General features: G+C 41.3%; 1 protein-coding gene across 1 annotated transcript in view; it reads left to right on the top strand.

Moving 5' to 3' along the window:
• Positions 1-19,900, top strand: part of TSHR (thyroid stimulating hormone receptor) — a 165,749-nt gene that overhangs the window by 5,041 nt on the left and 140,808 nt on the right. Inside the window, exon 2 of the mRNA XM_082451480.1 lies at positions 90-411. Coding sequence (XP_082307606.1) covers positions 242-411 — 170 coding nt within the window. The 5' untranslated portion in view covers positions 90-241. The remainder of the gene's footprint in view (positions 1-89; positions 412-19,900) is intronic.

Below are 19,900 nucleotides of genomic sequence, written 5' to 3'. Positions count from 1 at the left end.
GCGAGGAAAGTGAAGTAAGTAAGCTTGTTTGGGTGGAGGGTTGCCTAGGGAAACGGAGCACTTGAGAGCCTCTTCTTTCCCCTCTCCAGCCTCCTCTTCGGTGCTGAAGTCACGACCCCATCGATTTCTCCTTCCTCCCACCCCTCCCGCTCTCCTTCAGCCTGAGGGAACCCGAGGCGCAGAGGGCTGAGAATGAGGCGATAGAGGAGGATGGAGACATAGCCTTGGAGCCCCGAGGACAATGAGGCCGACGCCCCTGCTGCAGCTGGCGCTGCTTCTTGTCCTGCCCAGGAGCCTGAGGGGGAAAGGGTGTCCTTCTCCGCCCTGCAAATGCCACCAGGAGGACGACTTCAGAGTCACCTGCAAGGATATCCACCGCATCCCCAGCTTACCGCCCAGTACGCAGACCCTGTGAGTACCTGGGAGAGGAGAGGGGAGGACCCAGGGGCCAAAGTCAGCTGGAAAAGGTGGATGGAAGTGCACAAAAAGAGAGGGTTGAGAGGATTGTGTGTGCGTGTGTGTGTGTGCGCGCGCGCGCAATGAGTAAAAACTCCATCGACAAAACGTGGGATTGCTGCCGCTCGAGTTACTCATAACACAGAAAAAGTTAACGAAATTTTAGTACAAGATGAAAAGTGAGAGTTGTTCTTTCTAAAGAGCTGCTGTTCTGCACTTTGCCTACTCCCAGCCCTGGCTGAATCTTAATTTTACTTAAGATGTAAATAAGATTAATAGCAACTCAAAACCGGATCCTTTTGATCTTATTTTGGGTGATGAAAATTGCAAAAAAAAAAAAAAAAAGTGTTTCAACTTTTAATCTTTCTAGATGGGAAATTATCTTAGCAGGTCTCTTGGTTCATCAAACAGTTGACAAAAATTTAATCAGGGCTCTTTTAAAAGCACAGTCGTCCCTCCGTATGCCTGGGGGATTGGTTCCAGGACCCCTGTGTACACTAAAATCCGAGGTGCTCAAGTACAGCATTTGCATATCACCTATGCACATCCTCCTGTATACTTAGATCATCTCTCAATTACTTATAATACCTAATACAATGTAAATGCTATGTAAATAGTTGCCAGTGTGGGGCAAATCCAGGTTATGCTTTTTGGAACCTTCTGGAATTTTGTTCCCCCGAATATTTTCAATCCAGTGTTGGTTGAATCTGCAGATATGAAACCTGCCCAGATGGACGGTCAACTGAATATCCTTTATATTTTATCTGAAACTCACTTTGTATGAAGTATCTGAGTTACTTACTCAAATGTGAGATACCCACTGATGTAGTGCATCCAAAAATCTCCTTTGGGATTGGCATGGTAGAGGTATAAAGAGATGAAATTTCATAAAGTACATTTTTATCTGTGTGTTAAATGTTACCAGATTAGAAACTTGATGTTAAATGAGTTTTGTGTATGTCTGTTCCTTAACAGACATTGAAATCAACGATTGAAAGGATAATTGTAAACAAGGGAAGAAGGCTTTCTTGGGTGATTAGAAATAGAACAGTAGGAAAGAATAGTAAGACAATCTGGTTTTACTATTTACTTAACTGGTTAAACCCAGTTAAGGTACGAAAGCTCAGGTTATTAAAGAAAATGTAGGTAAATGAAAAGCAATGGTGAAGTTGTATTTAAGATTTCCTCAAGAATTCAGCTCATAGGGACATTCAACAGTGGGTTATGAATGTTTCGGACACAGGTGTGTATTTCTATGCTGCGGTATCTCAGTTTCTTATCTCACCTGGATCAATTAGTGCAATAACATCCAGTGAATAACATTCATTCTTGGGCTTCCCTGGTGGCGCAGTGGTTAAGAATCCTCCTGCCAGTGTGGGGGACGCGGGTTCAAGCCCTGGTCCGGGAAGATCCCACATGCCACGGAGAAACTAAGCCCGTGTGCCACAACTACTGAGCCTGTGCTCTAAAGCCTGAGAGCCACAACTACTGAGCCTGCGAGCCACAGCTACTGAAGCCTGCATGCTTAGAGCTCGTGCTCCTCAACAAGAGAAGCAATGCAGTGAGAAGCCCGCACACCAGAACGAAGAGCAGCCCCCGCTCGCTGCAACTAGAGAAAGCCTGCGTGCACCAACGAAGACCCAATGTAGCCAAAAATTAATTAATTAATTAATTAATTTATTTAAAAAAAAACATTCATTTTCCATCCTGCCACTACAGAATAAAATACGTCCTTATCCTCTTGATTAAACCCCTGCATTGACTCCCCATGTCTCCCCTGATAAAACTCTTTTGTACAACCTACAAGATCCTTTAAGACCTAGCCCAGTCTTTCAAACCTCATGGCTCCTACTCTGTCACACTTTCCACTCCTACTGAACAGAATTTCTGGCACTTTCCCCAAAGTTCTTTGCTCTCACAACTAACTGCCTATGCCTTCCCTTCCACATTCTCTTCCCTCTGCCTAAAGCGACTTTTCCCTTTTCTTCATCTGGCTAATGCTTACTCCAAGAACCAGATTAGGTGTCAACTCCTTCAGGAAGCCTCTCCTGGCCCATGACCCCTAGGCTGGGTGAGCTGCCTTCTCCACAACATTCTGTGCATTAACCCTATCCTAGCCCTTACACACAGCTTTTCTGTAACTTGTTATTTCTTTGAGTGCCTGTCTAAGCAGGACGTGAGCTTCTCTAACACAGGGGACCCTGTCATTCAACCCTGGAACTACTTTGATGCTCAAAAAAAACCTTGTTAGGTGAATGAAAGAACAAACAAATATGCTGGTCTCAGATTGTCTGCTGTGTGTGGGGAGAAAGGAGGCCAGAGACATCACGAGTTCAGAGACTTCTTTAAAGGGAGCAGAACTTCAACAGTCATTGAAGAGAAACGTGGCTCTGGCAGTGGAAGGGAAGTTGGAATCATTCTGTGTATGGTTCCACCAAGTGATGAGGAGACAGGTAATGTCAGAGAAAGCAATGAAATCAGAGTCAGGATACACATCTCTTCCTCCCTCTCTCACTAACTGTGAAATTAGGTGAGATAATTTATGTGGCGGGACCCAAGTCTCCTTCAGGGTAAAAGGGAGGGTTCCATTAGGGTCTTTCTGATGCCTGTGATGCAATGAGAATAGTCTGAGGGAATCCACTGAATCACTGGATAAAGGCAGCAGTGGGGAGACTCTGACCTTGAAAACAGTGGGAAGGTGGGGGGAGGGAGGGCAGGAGGGGAGCTATGCTGAAGAATGAAGTTAACCTGAGATAGAGAAGAGAAAATTGATGAAAAGTATAGGTTAAAGAGCATGCTAATTTGAACGATGACCACAACCCTGGGCAAAAGTAGCAGAATGATTTTCAAATCTTTGGGGGGCAGTAGAACTCTTCTGTGAAAGGAAAGCTTATGAGAGAAGTCAAATATGTAAAGCTAACAATCATACTGTGCTTATTCCTGTTCTCAGTACTTTATACCAACTCACCCATTGAATCCTCACAAAATCCAATCGAGTAGACGATTTTATCACTCTCATTTTATAGATGAGAAAACTGAGGCACAACAGAAGTGAAGCTATTTGCTTAATGTCACACAGCTTGTAAGTGGTACTGCCAGGATGTGAAATACCGCAGAGCTGCACCCTGAACCCCCTGCTTTCAGAGGAAAATGGGTCTCACCCTGCCAGCTCTTGCCCAGTACGGTCGTGAGGCTTTGGAGAAAAAAGTTTGAAAGCTAGTGATGTCCAGTAAGCCACAGATAACCTTGGGGGCTATTGTCCCTAGAAATACGCAGTAACTCAGAAAATGGGAGGTTAAGAGGAAAATAAAACAAGGAAAGAAAGAAGGAGGGAAAGAAGAAATTGGGAGGGAGGATTGGGACAGAGGGAGGAGAAGAAAGACTATATCTATCGTACAAGGCCTTCCCTGCTGGAGCAAACCAGATCCTTGTCATTAAAAACTCGTTCTGAGCGGTAACCACTTTTCCAAATACAGATGCTGTTTAACCATTGCCTAGCCATTTTACAAATTACTATGGTGCAATTTTCCCTAACCCTTACCTTCTATCCACATAGTATGGTGCTGAAAGGTAAAGAGATTGCCTCTTTCTTCACCACCCATACACCTGTCACATGGGCTGGGTGGGAGTTATACTGTTTATGGTTCCCACTGAAACAGTGGTTCTGAATCTTTTCTTCCACTTCCCCCCTCCAAATGGGCATGATACACTCTCTTTATAACAGTGGTTCTAACTAGGTGAGAAGTGAGGGAGAGCTGGTATCCCTACTCCCCGGTGGCACATTCTAGAATCTTTGATATACAGGTAGTCTGAAAAAATTGCTCCCTCCAATTGAGAATTACTGATTTAAGGGAACGTTAATGAAGCAAGAAGAATAAAGTTAAAAATTTAAGTTTTCATATATAATTATAGATCATATTACCTTAACACCAAGGATAACAAGATTGACCCATCACTCTCATTCAGAGAGTTGCCATTTGCTACTTCTATGTATAAGAGACCATCCCTTCTCTGAATGAGGAGGTGGATGAGGTTAGACGGCTGTTCTGGATTTGTGTGGATTCTTCCTCAAGAAAGTGCTGCCTTACCTCGCCTTGTCCTTTTAACCCACCTGCTTTTAGTTTTATGATGGTGACAATCATTGCCTCCACCCCCTCCATCCCCCGCCTTCCAGGGTCTAGGGCTTCAGTGAAGTAGTGGTTTGTCCATCACGCACTTGTGTGCCTTCAGAAATGTTTCTGAAGGAGTTGTAGCTATTGTTTTCGGGTTCTGGATTTTGCTTCAGTTTTTAGTCATTTGCATTCTGTATCTGTGTCTCTAATTGATGGCCTGTCCTGGTGTCTTCTAAACTGAAGATGGTAACTCACCATCTTCAGGATTTTTGCCTTATCTGTGTTCTACCTGTGCTATTATATACTCAATATTTTTAGGTTGACTCACTTCTTTAACTAAAAGAAATCTGTTTAGAAGGCTTATATTGTGACTATAAATGGAAAATTAGCATGCCTTGCTCTAAATAGGAGGTAACTGGAAAACTAAATACAATTAAAACATAAATGTAATTCTATTCTAGCTCGAGACTATTGTCTGTGAATGTTCTGAGCCTGAGGCTGCCTTCTCTTTGTCATAAAGGAAGTTTAATAAGTGTTCAAGAAATATCAAAGAGATATCAATCCACCAATCCTTGCTGGTATCAGAAGGATTGAAGGACAATGGAAAAGGGAATCACTTTCTCACTGTGTGATTCAATATTATTTAATGCCATGTGAGCATTCCACCTAAAATAATCTCAAGTATCTCCAAATCACACCTGTTTTACACTTAGGGAAATGTGGATTAATTCTACATTTCGCAATTACTTCAGTTACAATTAGCGGTCATAACCTGAATAACATTTGGCTTCAACCTAAAGAGAAGCCCTCTGTTTCAGCACCCACATGCTGCCCAAACATGGACCAATACTTTGTGTCTTATAAAGGCAGCTTCACTTCACACTTCCAGGCTCCGTGATTTATTCTCTGTTATTCTGTGTGAGTATGTGTGTGTGTATATCAGTCAAGGTTTTCATTGGTAAGTAACAGAAAACCCGCTGTGTCTAGCTTAAGGAGAAAAGAAATATTTTGAAAGAATTACATATAATTTACAGAATCACTGTAGAACCAGGCTTTGAAAATAGGCCAAGGCCCACGGCAGGCAGGAAGTTGGAACCACCACCAACCATCTGGTTGAAACAACTCCATGGACAATACAACGATCACAGCCACTGGACATCTGTGGTGCTGGGCACCCAGTTGTATAGCTGCTGGACTATCTGTGTGCTGCCATAAGTAATTTCTCAATTGTCCCTGCCTCTTTGAATCACCAGCCAGAGAATGATATCCTATGTGAGAGCATCTGATTATCTGGTGTAGGTTACCTGCTGTGTCCTAGCTGCTGGGGGTAGGAAGAGGGAAGAGGTCTCCCTCTATCATTTTTGGTGTCAGCAGTAGGAGATGCAGAACAGTGTCCTTCTAATATTACACACAATGGGGAATTTCCCACCAAAGAGGGGCCATATGGCCTTCTTTCATTCTGCAAATGTTTATTAAGCACTGGCTATATTCCAGACACTGTGCTAAGCTCTGGATTTGGTGGAGAACGATGCCAATGTGTCCCTGTCCTCAGGAATCTCACAGTCTAGTGTGGAAGCTGAATATTAATCCAAGAATCACATAAACATAATTAGAATTGTGTAAGTGTGCTGAGAGTATACTTGTGGAAATGGGCGGGGGGGGAGCTAACTTTGGGGTTCAAAGAAGTCTTTGAGCTGTATCCTGAACCAGTAGAATTTGGGTATAAGCGTTTCATGGAGGGTGAAGAAGCATTGTTCCAGGAGATGGAACTGCTCGTTTGAAGAACTTTGGAGAATTCTAACTTAAATGCTGAAGGGTTTGATTAATTCACTTGAGACAAAGATATTGATGGGCAACAAAATATGTACTACACACTTTCTTCATAACACAATACAGGTCAAAGTGAATTCTGATGTCAGTGGGGGCAGCTTTTGTGTCCAAAGAAGACTTTTGAGGGTAACTGATTTTAAAAACAAATATTTGACTCATTAAAGTAATAAATGTAAAACCTAGGGGTTTTTTTTTTTTTGAGTTTTCCATGTATTTATTATTTTATTTGTAAATCTAATTGTAACAATTACTTTAAGGAAGATTTTATAATTTAATAATATCTTAATAAGTACTTTAATAAAATAGTAAGTAGTTTAAATGAATACAAATGTATTCTTTTAAAGCATGTGAATATTTGACAAAACTTTCCAAATACTTGGAAAATTCTAGAAAGTCTATTGAATTAAACTTTATAAGTACCGGGAATCCTAAGTTTTTAGACATCCCAGTGCTCTTTATGGGGCAGGAGAATAAAGTGGTTAAGAGCACACTCTCTGGAGTGAGGTCATCTGGGTTGAATGGCTTGCTGTACTGTTTCCTAGGTATGCTTTTGAGAATGTAGGAGAGAAAAAAATTTCCCCCTACCCTTCTAAGTTCTCGGCTGGGGCCTCTGTAACAGTAACAGATTAACAAAAGAAAAGCATACAAATTTATTTACTATAAGTCTTACATGACATGACACAGAGCTTTCATAAGGAAATGAAGACCCCAAGAAGCTATTATACCTGAGCGTCTTTATGCTGGTTTTGATGAAGCGTGGCGAGCCATGGAACAATATGACAAGACAAAAAAGGGTGTGAGCTAAGTGTAATAAAGGGGCAAACAGCAAAGTCTGTTCATTCAGGTTCCTCTTGCCTTTCCTCTGTCTGTGGAGATACGGATGCTCCTTCCCTCCGGGTATAGGGAGGGCACCTCTCACAAGAGCGTCTTGTGACCTGCTTTTGGGGAAGATCAGAAAGTCCTCCCTGCACATGCTGTTTCTCAAATTCCTTAAAATACTCAATATGCCAAAGTTCTGTATTTGGGGGTAGCCTGTCCTAAACCCCATCAGGAACACTGCCTGATTGTTCTGTGCCTCAGTTTCTTCATCTATAAAATAAGGATAAAAATAGTACCTGCCTCATTGGATTGCTGGGAGGTGTGAATGACCTAACACTGTTAAAGAATAATTTTCAAAGGCAGGTAAAATTATGACTCTCCTACAGCTGTAAATTGAACACATTAAAGATTGTATTTAACTCATTGCAGCGTATTAGTTTCCTAAGACTGTCATAACAGAGTATCACAAACTGAGGAACTTACCATAACAGAAATGTATTCTCTCATGGTTCTGGAAGCTAAGTAAGAAATCAAGGTGTTAACACGGCTATGTTCCTCTGAAAGCTCTAGGGAAGAATCCTTCCTGCCTTTTCCAGCTCCTGATGGCCATGGGAATCCTTGGTGTTCCTTGGCTTGTAGCTGCAGGATGCCAATCTCTGTCTCTTTATTGATGTGGCCTTCTCTCTGTGTGTCTTTGTCTCTGTGTGTCCTTTCCTCATCTTATCACAATCCCAGTCATTGGGTTTAGGGCTCACCCTACTCCAGGATGACCTCAGCTTAACTAATTATATCTACAGACACCCTATTTCCAAATAAGGTCACATACTCAGGTTCCAGGTAGACATGAGTTTTGCGGGGGCACTAGTCAACCCACTACAAGGAGAAAACTGGTAAGATGTTGCAATCAGCTTAAAGGAGAGTCCACAAAATCAGCACTTTTATAGATGTGGAATACCGAAGTGAACATGCTGATGGAGGCAAAACTAACTTCTTTCATGTGGGGAAGAGTGGGCAGAGTCAACTGAAGCTCTCACAGGACAGAATTTGCGTGTCCGCAGACAAAATTGTTTTGCCTTGTTGTCAGTCATCTACAACCTACAGAGCTGTAAAGTAGCTCTTGTTGAATCAGACTCAATCTTGGAAGAATGTGCTCCAAATCAATGCATAGTTTTCCACTGAAGCACGATTTTGCCCCTACAATGTGTATAAAATGCTTAGAACAGTTACTGGCTCACGGTAGACATTTACAAGTAAACGCAGTAAAAAATAATTTTCTTTTCAACTTCAACAATCACAGGTTGAAATAAATTACTCAATTATTCATTTTAAATTGGAGTTGCAAGGGCAATCTGTTAGATATTCCAACAGGCCAAGTTTAAATAAGACAAAGACCAAACATACCAAATATGTATTGACTATTCTTAAACTCAACACAAACATATTGATACTGTGGATCTGATTTAGCCTCTCATTTCTATTCTTAATTCTAAAATTTCCCAGGCTAAAAGATGTCTATCCAGTAAGCAATTTGGTCTTCCTCCTCTAACGAACTCTGGTTTTTAAGGAACCATCCACAGGCTTCCTAAGTTCCTTGTAATTAGGGTTGCCCTATCTGAAAGGAACCTTCTCTTGCACCTGTTGTCCAGGTGTAATTAATAGCATTCCTTTCATTCTCAAAGGTGTCCCCATTTGGAGGATAAATTACTAATAGAACATAAAGTCTAGAGGCCCATAGGACATATGGGGACATTCTTAGCCTTGTTTATTGTCACCGTAACTGGGAGACAATAACTTAAAATGGGTTGGTCTCTCAATACCCCCTCAAAATCTGCAGTCCCCACATAGTTAGGTAGCTAACTTCCTTCACTGCTTCAGTTGATTTTGTGTTTCTTTGGCTCTCTTAAGATACTGAAAGTGTCTTCCCTTCTTGCTTACTGTAGGAGCCTCCGAACCTGTCCCGTCTTCCACCCCTGCCCTCCACAGTCTGTTCACACAGCAGCCAAAGAGAGCTTTTAAGATGTAGGTCAGGTCATGTCCCTCCTCTACTCAGGAACTTCCAGCAGGGTTCCTAGTTATCTCAAGATAAAAACCAAAGTCCTTACAGTTTTGGCCCAAAAGGCCCTATGTGATTCAGACCTTCTTTACTTTTCCAATTTTATTTCTTATTACTTTCACTCGTAATCCAGCTTTCACTCCATTGGCCTCCTTGTTGTTCCTCACATTTGTCAGGATTTACACATTTGGTCCTTCCCTGCGTCTCAAACATTATTTTCCCAGACATCCCCATGGTTAATTCCTGCACCTCCTTCAAGTTTCTGTTCAGATGTTACCTTCTCAATAAGGCTTTCCTAATCACTCCATTTAAAATTTAACACTCCTGCTTTAAAACATTTTTTAATCCATAGCACTTGTCACCTTCCAGTGTCTAAGTAATTTGCTTGTTTTTATGTTTCTTGTTTATGTCTTTCTCCACAAGAATATAATCTCCACAAGGGCAAGGTTTTTGTTTTGTTTGTTGTTGTTGTTGTTATTGTTTGTTTTAGTCAGTTATGTATCCCCAGTGTCCAGAAAAGGCCTGGTATATAATCGATAGTCAGTGAGTATTTGTTTAATAGATGAACAAACGCATGAATGAATGTCTCCAGAGGCACTCTAATGTTATCCCATTGGGTTCTTTGCACCCTTTTATAATTCTTTTTCAGAGTCCTTTAGTTTTATTGCCCTGTTAAGATGGATGGAATTCTGCTTTGTTTCGTATTTTTCCTGGCTATCTGGGACACTAGTTCTTTAGATACTGAAGTGACATCCACATCTCTCATTGTTTGTTCATATTACTAAAGACCTGTTGATGATGATCCTTTGAACTGCCACCCCCAAGAAATTAACTCCCCCAGTGCTTTCTAAACTTCCCAAATGTAGGGCTCCTCAGCAAGAGGAAGTGGAGCAGGGCCCCTGGGATAGCTGGGACACTCAGAAGGAATCCAGGGCAAGCAGGACATTCCTTTGAAGTCTTTGGTTTATTTTTTAAATTTAACTTCCAAAAACTTACTAAAAATTTAAATTCTTTTCCATCACGCATTTGTTTTTAATGTGGCTTCTTGTATACCTTCCCGGAGTTATTTCCTTGTACCTTCAGGTTAATGCATCTCTGTATTTGAATATCCCCGTCACTTGATCCACAGACGTGCCTTGCTGCACGGAATGGCAGGCACTGAAGGAGGCCAGTGAGGAAGTAGTTTGGGAGGCAGTGCTGTGTGTAAGAGCTCCATGATCAGACCAGCTCTGCAGAGGCCAAGCCCATTCAGTCCTGTTCTCAGACACCTGGGTCCAGAATGGCTGCTTATGTCACCTGTCCCTGGCTCTAAGTCTGTCTTCTTATATCAGCTCTGATAAAGTAGTAGACATAGAAAACAAATTCACAATACTTAAAGTGTATTGTTAAATGAGTGAACTTTACCTGAATTTATCAGCCAATTAATTGAAATAGCTTTTTCCCCTCCAGAGCTGAGAAATTAAAATGACCTATTTGATTATTTTAATGTTTCTTGGTTGTACAAGGTATGTTTTTTACCCTTCAGATTAAGATTTATTCCCAGAGAAAACCATAATTCAAAAAAACACATGCACACCAATGTTCATAGCAGCACTATTTACAATAGCCAGGACATGGAAGCAACCTAAATATCCATCAACAGATGAATGGATAAAGAAGATGTGGTACATATATACAATGGAATATTACTCAGCCATAAAAAGGAACGAAATTGGGTCATTTGTAGAGACGTGGATGGACCTAGAGAGTGTCATACAGAGTGAACTAAGTCAGAAAGAGAAAAGCAAATATCATATAATAACATATATATGTGGAATCTAGAAAAATGGTATAGATGATCTTATTTGCAAAGCAGAAATAGAGACACAGACGTAGAGAACAAATGTATGGATACCAAGGGGGAAAGGGGTGGGGAGGGAGGAATTGGGAGACTGGGATTGACACATATACACTATTGATACTGTGAATAAAATAGACAACTGATGGGAACATACTGTACAGCACAGGGAACTCTACCTGATGCACTGTGGTGACCTAAATGGGAGGGAAATCCAAAAGGGAGGGGATATCTGTATGTGTATGGCTGATTCATTTTGTGCAGTGGAGGCTAACACAACATTGTAAAGCAACCGTACTCCAATAAAAATTAAAAAAAAAAAAAAAAGGATTTATTAACCAGAGGTTCATGGGCTTCCTAGGGGTCTGTGGTTGGCCTCCTGGGAATCTGTGATAATGTTAAAATTTGTATACAAGAACATTAGGGCATTGCTGAGAGAGTCTATAATTCTTCTCAGATTTTTCAATGAAAATCTTTGGAGGTTTCTTGACCTCCAAAGAAATTCTGTTTTGGCAGAATTTGGCATTTTTGTGTAACTGTAAGTATACATTTGGTATCACCTATAATTCTTTTTATTATAAACATTTTTATTTTACTACAAAGAATGCTAAAACATATATTTAAACAACAACAAAAAAGTCTTGATCGTTGAATGTGATATATTTTCTCCTGAATACATTAGTATGGTTACTTTTTTATGCCTCACACTTAGCCTGTCCTTTGAATAGGGTTTTCACACAGAAGTTCACTGAATGTGGCTATTCTTCAAGCCAATAGTTTAAAAACAGATTTTACAAGTGTCTAATGCCTCATGTCTGGCATTAACTCCTCCACACTGACCCTGTTTCCATTTTCACTGAAGCTGGTCAGTGTGCTTCATTACTCTTTAGCCCTTCATTCCTGCAATTAAAAAATCATTGAAGAAAATTTCAAGTATGGGCAAAATGGTCCCATTTGTTCAAAGCTACAAATTGGATTTTAAAGGGTTCCATTTAGATGTCAGACACTACTTACTTTGCTTCATTCTTGTATGAATCCTTAAGATCATTTAGGGTGTTCTGGAAATGTTCAAAACAGATTCTTTTCTTAAAATTACAGAGCAGGCATTTGTGATTTTTAAAGCATCTTATAAATATTACTCTCTTAACGTAGTGACATGTAAATATGGCATAGGTTTTGCACCATCACAATAGTCCAGAAATTCAAATATTTCATCATCATTGTAACTAAACTCCCCACACCCCTTTTGCACCTGGGAAGAGCTCACTGTGTCCCAGTTTTTCTTTCAAAAACACAATCTCTGTATTTATATGATACATGAAGCTCTTGGCTTACATTTTGCAAGCATTAGCTTAATTTTACCCACACCCGTGTGTTATCGTAATTACTCAACTCCAGTTAGAGGATTGAAATTGTCTCTTCTTATTGCCAGGTCACTTTATATTTTGTTATTTCAATCTTTTTGTGAGCTGGGAAACTAGAAGGCTAACTTTGGGCGAAGAATGTGGACTTGAGAATAAATAGGCTCTAAAGGGAGGGTGTCAGTGAGGGGCTTTCCTGTGACAGAGTCCTTAGTGGGCTGGGTGACTGCTCTGTTTCCTTCTCAACACCTTTTTCAGTTATTTCTGGCTTCATGGCCATGGTCCAGAGATTTGAGATGACCAGAAGTCTTACCTCTAGATATATGGCATTTTGTTCTAGTTAGTTATTCTTCCTTCCTTTCTTCTTTCTTTTTTTAATAAATATTCATTGATCACCTATTAAATGCAAATACCATTCTAAGCATTGGAGATATATAATAAATGACCTCCTTGACCTTACATTCTAGCAGGGGAAATAGCCACCGAAAATAAATTAATAAATAAATAAGGAAAACACATGGAATGTGATAAGTATAACGGAGAAGAATAAAGGAAGGGGGAGAAGGAATGCCGGAAGTTGCATTTTAAATGGTCAGAGAAGGCCCCACTGAGAAGGTGACATTTGGATAAAGACCTGAAGGATCTAAAAAAACTAAGCCAGGCTGGTGTCTGGGTGGGGGGAATTCTGAGTAAATGCAAAGACCCAGAGTCGGGGGGACAGGAGAAGAACACGCATAGTATGTTTAAGAAGTAACAAGAAGAGAAATGTAGCTGGAGCAGAAAGAATTGTTGGAAATGAGATCAGATCAGTTATAGATCATGTTTACTTTATAGATCATTATAAGGTATTTGTGTGTGTGTGTGTGTGTGTGTGTGTGTGTGTGTAAAAAATAAATAAATATTTATTTGTTTGTTTTCTGAATAAGAAGCTAGTAAGGATTTTTAATCACCCCCCCAAGAAGAAAAATCGCATGAAAAAAAATACCCCCCATAGGTCAGGGTGTTAACTCACCAACCTTCCGGGTTTCTTATGCCTGGATGATAAAAGAGTTTCCGGATATTAACAGAAAAGCCCCGGGGTGGAAAGTGAGAGGAGCAGGATGCAGGGCTGAGATGCAGCACGGTCAGGGTGCACCTGGGTGAAGCCAGCTGGCTTCTGCATGAACCGGTGGCTGCGGAATGGCTAGAATAGGAGACACGTAAGGCTGAGAGGATCTCAAGTGAGGTATAAGAGATCTCCAATGTAGTTCACTCTTAGCACCACTCAGAACCTGCCCAAGATTTCCATTATATCCTGCTCCCATACTAAAATACGTGACCTGCAGTTTTGTACTAATGATATGCCCTTCCTTCTTTCCTGAGAGAGAGGAGGATACAAGTCCAATCTGCCACTCCCTTCAAGATGCAATCTTTGCAAAGACATAACGCACAGAGTTTCTGACATGAGCTAAAGTCGTCTCTGTTGTGTTTGATCCCAAGTTTGTAATTGATAGTTATCATCTCTCTGCAACTCCAATTCTAGATTTCTTTCTCCTTCGGACAGCACTTTGACTGGCTGGGGTGATTGCCTAGTGGTAGGATCCAGACTTGCACCTCCAAGTGTTCCAAACCCGTAGTTGCCTTGCCCTTTTCAACTATAGTCGCCCCATTTCCTCATTCACCATTATCACTGGCCACAGAAGAACCAAGGTACGTCCCAGTGAAATCCCTGGGTTCTAGACATACTCCTTGCAGCTGCTGATGTGTAGCAACCACCCCACCTTCTCCCGGTTCTATTATTCCCATCAGTAGAGAAACGCCTTTATTTTCCTATTCATCCACTGGTACAAGGAGCCCAAATGACCAGGTGGTTATTATAGCATCAGGCCCCCTGTGTTTTACTTTGTGGAAGTAATCTGTCCATCCAGGAACTAGGACCTCTAATCTGGCAGGAGTTGAGAAGTTCAAATTCTGGAAGTAGGTCACTGTGGTGATGGTGAGAAGGGCCAATCCTACTAACTCCCCTAGGTCCTCAGACCCAGGTATTCTAGCTGTAAAGAACATAATAACATACAATGGTTATTGGTTCAGTGTGTATACTTCATTAGATCAGATCCCCAACCCTGCAGGACTTAGTCTCCAAGTTGGAACCTTAGCTGAGCCTTTAATGGGTCAGTCCCTCATTTTATTAGGCAGTGTGCTTCTGCACGATGCGGTACATGGTAGGACTAGTGGATATGGCGGTCATGCACCCTTTGTTGTGCCTTCTCTGCCATGAAATGTGTCTCTTGGTTGAGTGTTGTATCGCACTGTTGCACAAGTCGCTTGTTGCGGTACTGTGCAGGATTTCCTACTGGTAGATCAAGCATTTTATGAGCCCTTGAAGAGTGGTTCTGGTGGACGTGTTGAGGTCAGGGAAGGCAAACTGAAATCTAAAGTAAAAATTCTTTTTAAAATGAATCACTATTTTCTACAGGGTGGAAAGGGTCCAGTGTAACCAAACTGCCACCAAATGGCTGGCTGTTTTCTGGGGAAATTTACCTTATCAAGGTTGCAGCATAGGGTTCTGCTGTTGGCAGGTCGGGCTTTTACAGAGGCAGTGTCTTGACTAGCTTTGATGAAAAGGAGCCCATGTTTGGCTTCAGTCCCTGTCACCATGGCCATTTCATTCATGCTCACTCACCATAGAATGGGGCATCTTGTCCACCTGGTTGTTGAACATCACCTCTAGGGTGGCATTGTAGAAATTTCCGTAGGGCGATCCAGCCTCCCTTTCAATCAATAGACTCCTGGTCTCAGAGATATTAAAGTTTGTTTCCAAAAATGTGCATCTTAAATTAATGAAATAGAGCACCTCTTGATGTAGTTCAAGCAGTACTAGAGTGAAGAATTTGCCATAACGGTAATTTTTAGGGTTAAATTAATGCCTTGATGCCAGAAAACTTGAGTTTCAAAAACATCTAGTTCTTCAGAGTGTTTGGATTTCTGAAAATTGCCATGATTTTTATCTACTATGGTTTATTAATCCAAGTTACTTTTATTACATCATAACAGTTTGAGCAATAATAGGAATTAAATGAGTTTTGTGTACTGCCTTAAAAAGCCTATCACTGTTAACGTTATTTTCTTTTGCTGAATTATGTTCTGTGTGTGAACTCTGTGTCCAGCCCCATGCTATGTGTTTTCACATATGATATTTCACTTAGGACTCATGGTAGCTCTGTGAGGTAGATGTTTGACTCAGATGAGGAATCTGAGACTAGAAATGTCACCTCTCTTATCTTTTATGTCACAACGAGTTTAAGTGAAAGGGTATTCGAACTTAGGTGTCCTAACTCTAAATCCAAGGCTCTCTCTACTATTCTGTAGTTCTCTTCCTAAATAACTCCCCACTGCCCTCTCTTAATTGATGTGAAATTCATACAGTGCACCACTGAGTAGTATTTAGTACATTCATAGTGTTGTACAGCCATCACGTCTAGTTCCAAACTCTTTTCATCATCTCTAATGGAGATCCTGTACTGATTAAGCAGTCTCTCCCCATTCCCCCTCTCCACACAGCCCCTGGCAACCATTAATCTGCTTTCTGTCTCTATGGATTTACCTTTTCTAGACACTTTATATAAATGGAATCATACATATGTGACCTTTGTGTCTGGCTGCTTTTACTTCATGTTTTCAGATTTCATCCACGTTGTAGGGATAGAAAGACTGTGGGTGAGCAGGCGAGTGGCCCAGTGCAAAAGGAGATGTAAAAGGCCAAGCTTTGTTTACTTTCAAGATTTTTCATACAGGTTCATTTCTAACACACCTGTATAAAAAGGACCCCCATCCTTGTCTAAACGCCTTACACCTTAGATATAATAATCTGAACACCAAAAATGTCCATACTTATTCTCAGAGGCTGAGAGCTACAAAATGACTTTCCCATGTCAAAAGGTTTTAAGAATACCCATCTTCTGAGGGAGAGTGTTTCTAGCCGGTTGGCTGAGGAACACCAAGCTCTTATCCCTTCTGGATCCCACGGCAATCTTAGTCAACACTTCTACAAAGAGGTGACTTAATAGCAATGCATGAGCCATTATCCACAACTCTTACCCTTTTAAGAGCCAATATTTATGTTAAGGACTTCCCTCTGTTATAGGGAAGCTGCAGAACTCAAACAGTATCCCATTTGTAATGGTGTTTCTTTTAATAATATTTTCCATCTCCATTAAAAATTTTTAACCAATATGCCAATAAAGAAAATTTGCTAAGAATAAAAAAATGTTAAATGAGAGAAGTAGATTATTCTTCCCCTTATGTTTACCAGAGTTTACTTCTCAGCTATTTCTTCCCAACCTGCTCTGGACTTGGAGGCAGAAGCTGTATGGTCAAATCCTAGCTCTCCATCAACTCACTGTGTGGAAGACTCTATTTGCTCAATTCACAAGATGAACAAGCTAGTAAATTGTGCTATACCCACATCATGGAGTGGTTATGAGGATCACGTGAGGTTATGCTAGTAGCATGTATGTGAAATACCTGATGAACCAGAATAAAGCCTTGATCACAGGTTAACTGTTATCACTAATGCAGTAGTGGGTCTGAGAGCCTGTGAGATCTGGCCTGATTTAACCCTTGATGTGGGTATTATATTGACTCGGGGGGGTCAAGCTTCCATGCAGGGACCATTCAGCAGCTGTTTGGCTTGAGGGTTGTACAGCTTTATTAAGAAGAGCAAACACTTGTCCACTGTGCAAAAGGGACAGTTTAAAGATTTACAAGATTTCTTATCTTCTTCCCGAGATATTCATGCCCAGGGGGTTACTGTTAGTAGGGTAAAGTGACCGAAATTCTAGCTGGGAGGGTCTCTGTCCCAATAAGGCCCATAAATCTCTAGGAAGGGTTTATCTGTTCTGTGTCAGAGTTTGGCTGAACGGCTTGTTAGTATTTCCAGACTCTCCAGATGCCCCTATTTAATGCTTGGCTGGCCTTCTTATGTAGCATAACCAAGTTGCCATTTCAAAACCATCCTCAATCCCTGGAATCTAAAACAACAAAGCCAGAAGCTCTGAAATGTGCTCTACGAAGCATGAAAGAATCCATTAAGGTTCTGTCTGATTCAGTTCTATGTGACAATAGAAGTTCTAATGTATTTATGAAGAATTCCTTCTACTCTTAAGAAACTGGGCACTTTACAGAAAGTATGTTATCTCGTGACCAAAAAAAAAAAAAAATAGAGTGACTTGGAGGGGCTATGCTTTCTTTTTATATTATATCCAATGTCTTCAGTTTCAATAGCAGCAAAGTAGGGAGGGAAATATTGTGGTTAAAGCCATGTCAGCTAAAAGTCATAGTGAAGAGTAGAGGATGGAAGTTTCTGGAGCAATAAGTAAATGATTATATGACTATGTGACAGGACTCTATATAGTAAGAGTGGTAAATAGAAATGGAGGTCATAAGTCAGGAGACCTTCAATAAGTCATGAACATTTTAGCAAGGCGCTTAATCTTTCTGTGTCTCACTTTTTGTATCTGTTAAATGAACACTAAGGAATGGCTCTGTCCTACCTCGGAGAACTGATGGGTAGACCAGGGAAGTAACTGTTCAAGTGTAGAAGGCGCTCTTCATTATTCAAGGACAATCTTTCTCATTCAGCAGAGTAAGAATATGGGGGGTTATGCTTTATCAAATATTTTGAGGAACATAGATGTATCATATAGGGATTTTGAGGGGATTAGACTGTAAAAGCAAAGCAACAACAACTAAATACTTAATTTAAAAGCATCCATGGGCTTCCCTAGTGGCGCAGTGGTTGAGAATCTGCCTGCCAGTGCAGGGGACACGGGTTCGAGCCCTGGTCTGGGAAGATCCCACATGCCGCGGAGCAACTGGGCCCGTGAGCCACAACTACTGAGCCTGCGCGTCTGGAGCCCGTGCTCCGCAACAAGAGAGCCCACGATAGTGAGAGGCCCGCGCACCGCAATGAAGAGTGGCCCCCGCTTGCCGCAACTAGAGAAAGCCCTCACACAAAAACGAAGACCCAACACAGCCAAAAATAAAATAAATAAATAATTAATTAATTTTTAAAAAAAGCATCCATCCTTTCCTCCTCCACTCTTACAATAATGGAAGAGGAGTCTCTCCACCTGTGTCCACGCTCCCTGGTCTCTTCACCCTAGACTTTTTTCCCTCTCTCTTTCTCTCCCAGATCCTTTCCACTGCTCTCCAAACACACTCAAGTCTCTGTCTTCTAAAAAACATCTCTCTGTAGTTCTCACATCTTAGTCCATCTACCACTCCTACTTCCCTGCCTTCTTCCCTTCACAGCTAAATATTCATAAAGAGTTTTCTCAAGTTGCTCTCTTGACGTTTTTACTTCCTATTCATTCTTTAGCTTAGTGCAGTCTGGCTTCTGCCCCCATCACTCAATTGAAAAATCTCTTTTCCAAAGTGACTAATAATCTATGTTGCAAAATTCAGTGGACATTTTTAGAAACTTTCCTGGATTGAACCTTTTGTAGCAGTGATGACCATCTCCCTTGGATTCCTCCACTTTACACTCTGATTGCCTGGTGCCTCGAAGTGGCTCTCTGCTCATCACCTAAGGTAGGGCTACTATTGCACAATGAGGGCAGATACTGAGATATTGAGCCAGTTAGGAATGTCAGCTGCACTCCTACAGCTTAATAGCAAGTGCTTTCTTGAACGAAGTGCTCACCTCCACAACTGGATCTCAGTTGGTCTCAGGATCACAATTGGTATTTATCGTCTCTCTCTTCCACTGTCCATTCTAAATTCCCCTCACACTCAGCTTTCACCTCAGCTAGTCTTGATGACTTATCTAGTTGTCTGATCCAAGCTCTCATTCCTGAGGGGTTTGAGCCCACGGTAACTATACCCTTCTCAGGTCAACGTTGCTGTCCGTGTCCATTTTAGTCATAACGGAACAAGTACTTCAATATGCCCAAATGGATCAGCTGAATTCCACACATATTCCCTTCTGCTCTCATTGTGGAACAGCAGCCCTTCCCCTTCCCACTGATCCGGATCAGTTACTCTTGCCAAGATATTAACTCCTCCTGTAGTCTGCTGATTCCCTGGACATAAGGAGTCCAAAATGCCTAGGTGGCAGTCATAGTTTAAAGTTCCCTGCAGAGCCTAGAATTGTAGGGATGGGAAACACAAAGATCCTTAGTGGGTCATTGGATATAAAGGCAACTGAGGCTACTCCTGCTTCGGCTGCTTGGTTCCCAGGCCCATTTTTCTTCCTAATGGATCAAACGTCCAAATAGAGGTTTGTGATTCAATGTGTAACCTGCATAATGGTACCCTATCACGGTGGAGTATTGCCTACAAGTTGTGCCTGTTGCAGGCTTTTCCATTGCTTGGTAAAATCAATTGCTTCTGGATTATATGGTACTTGATATGACCAGTGGATCCCCTGATATGGACTCACCTCCCTATCTCC

This window comes from Balaenoptera physalus, assembly GCF_965194825.1.
Source record: "Balaenoptera physalus genome assembly, chromosome: 2".
NCBI classification, from domain to species: Eukaryota; Metazoa; Chordata; class Mammalia; order Artiodactyla; family Balaenopteridae; genus Balaenoptera; species Balaenoptera physalus.
This window is presented reverse-complemented; position numbering and strand designations above follow the sequence as displayed.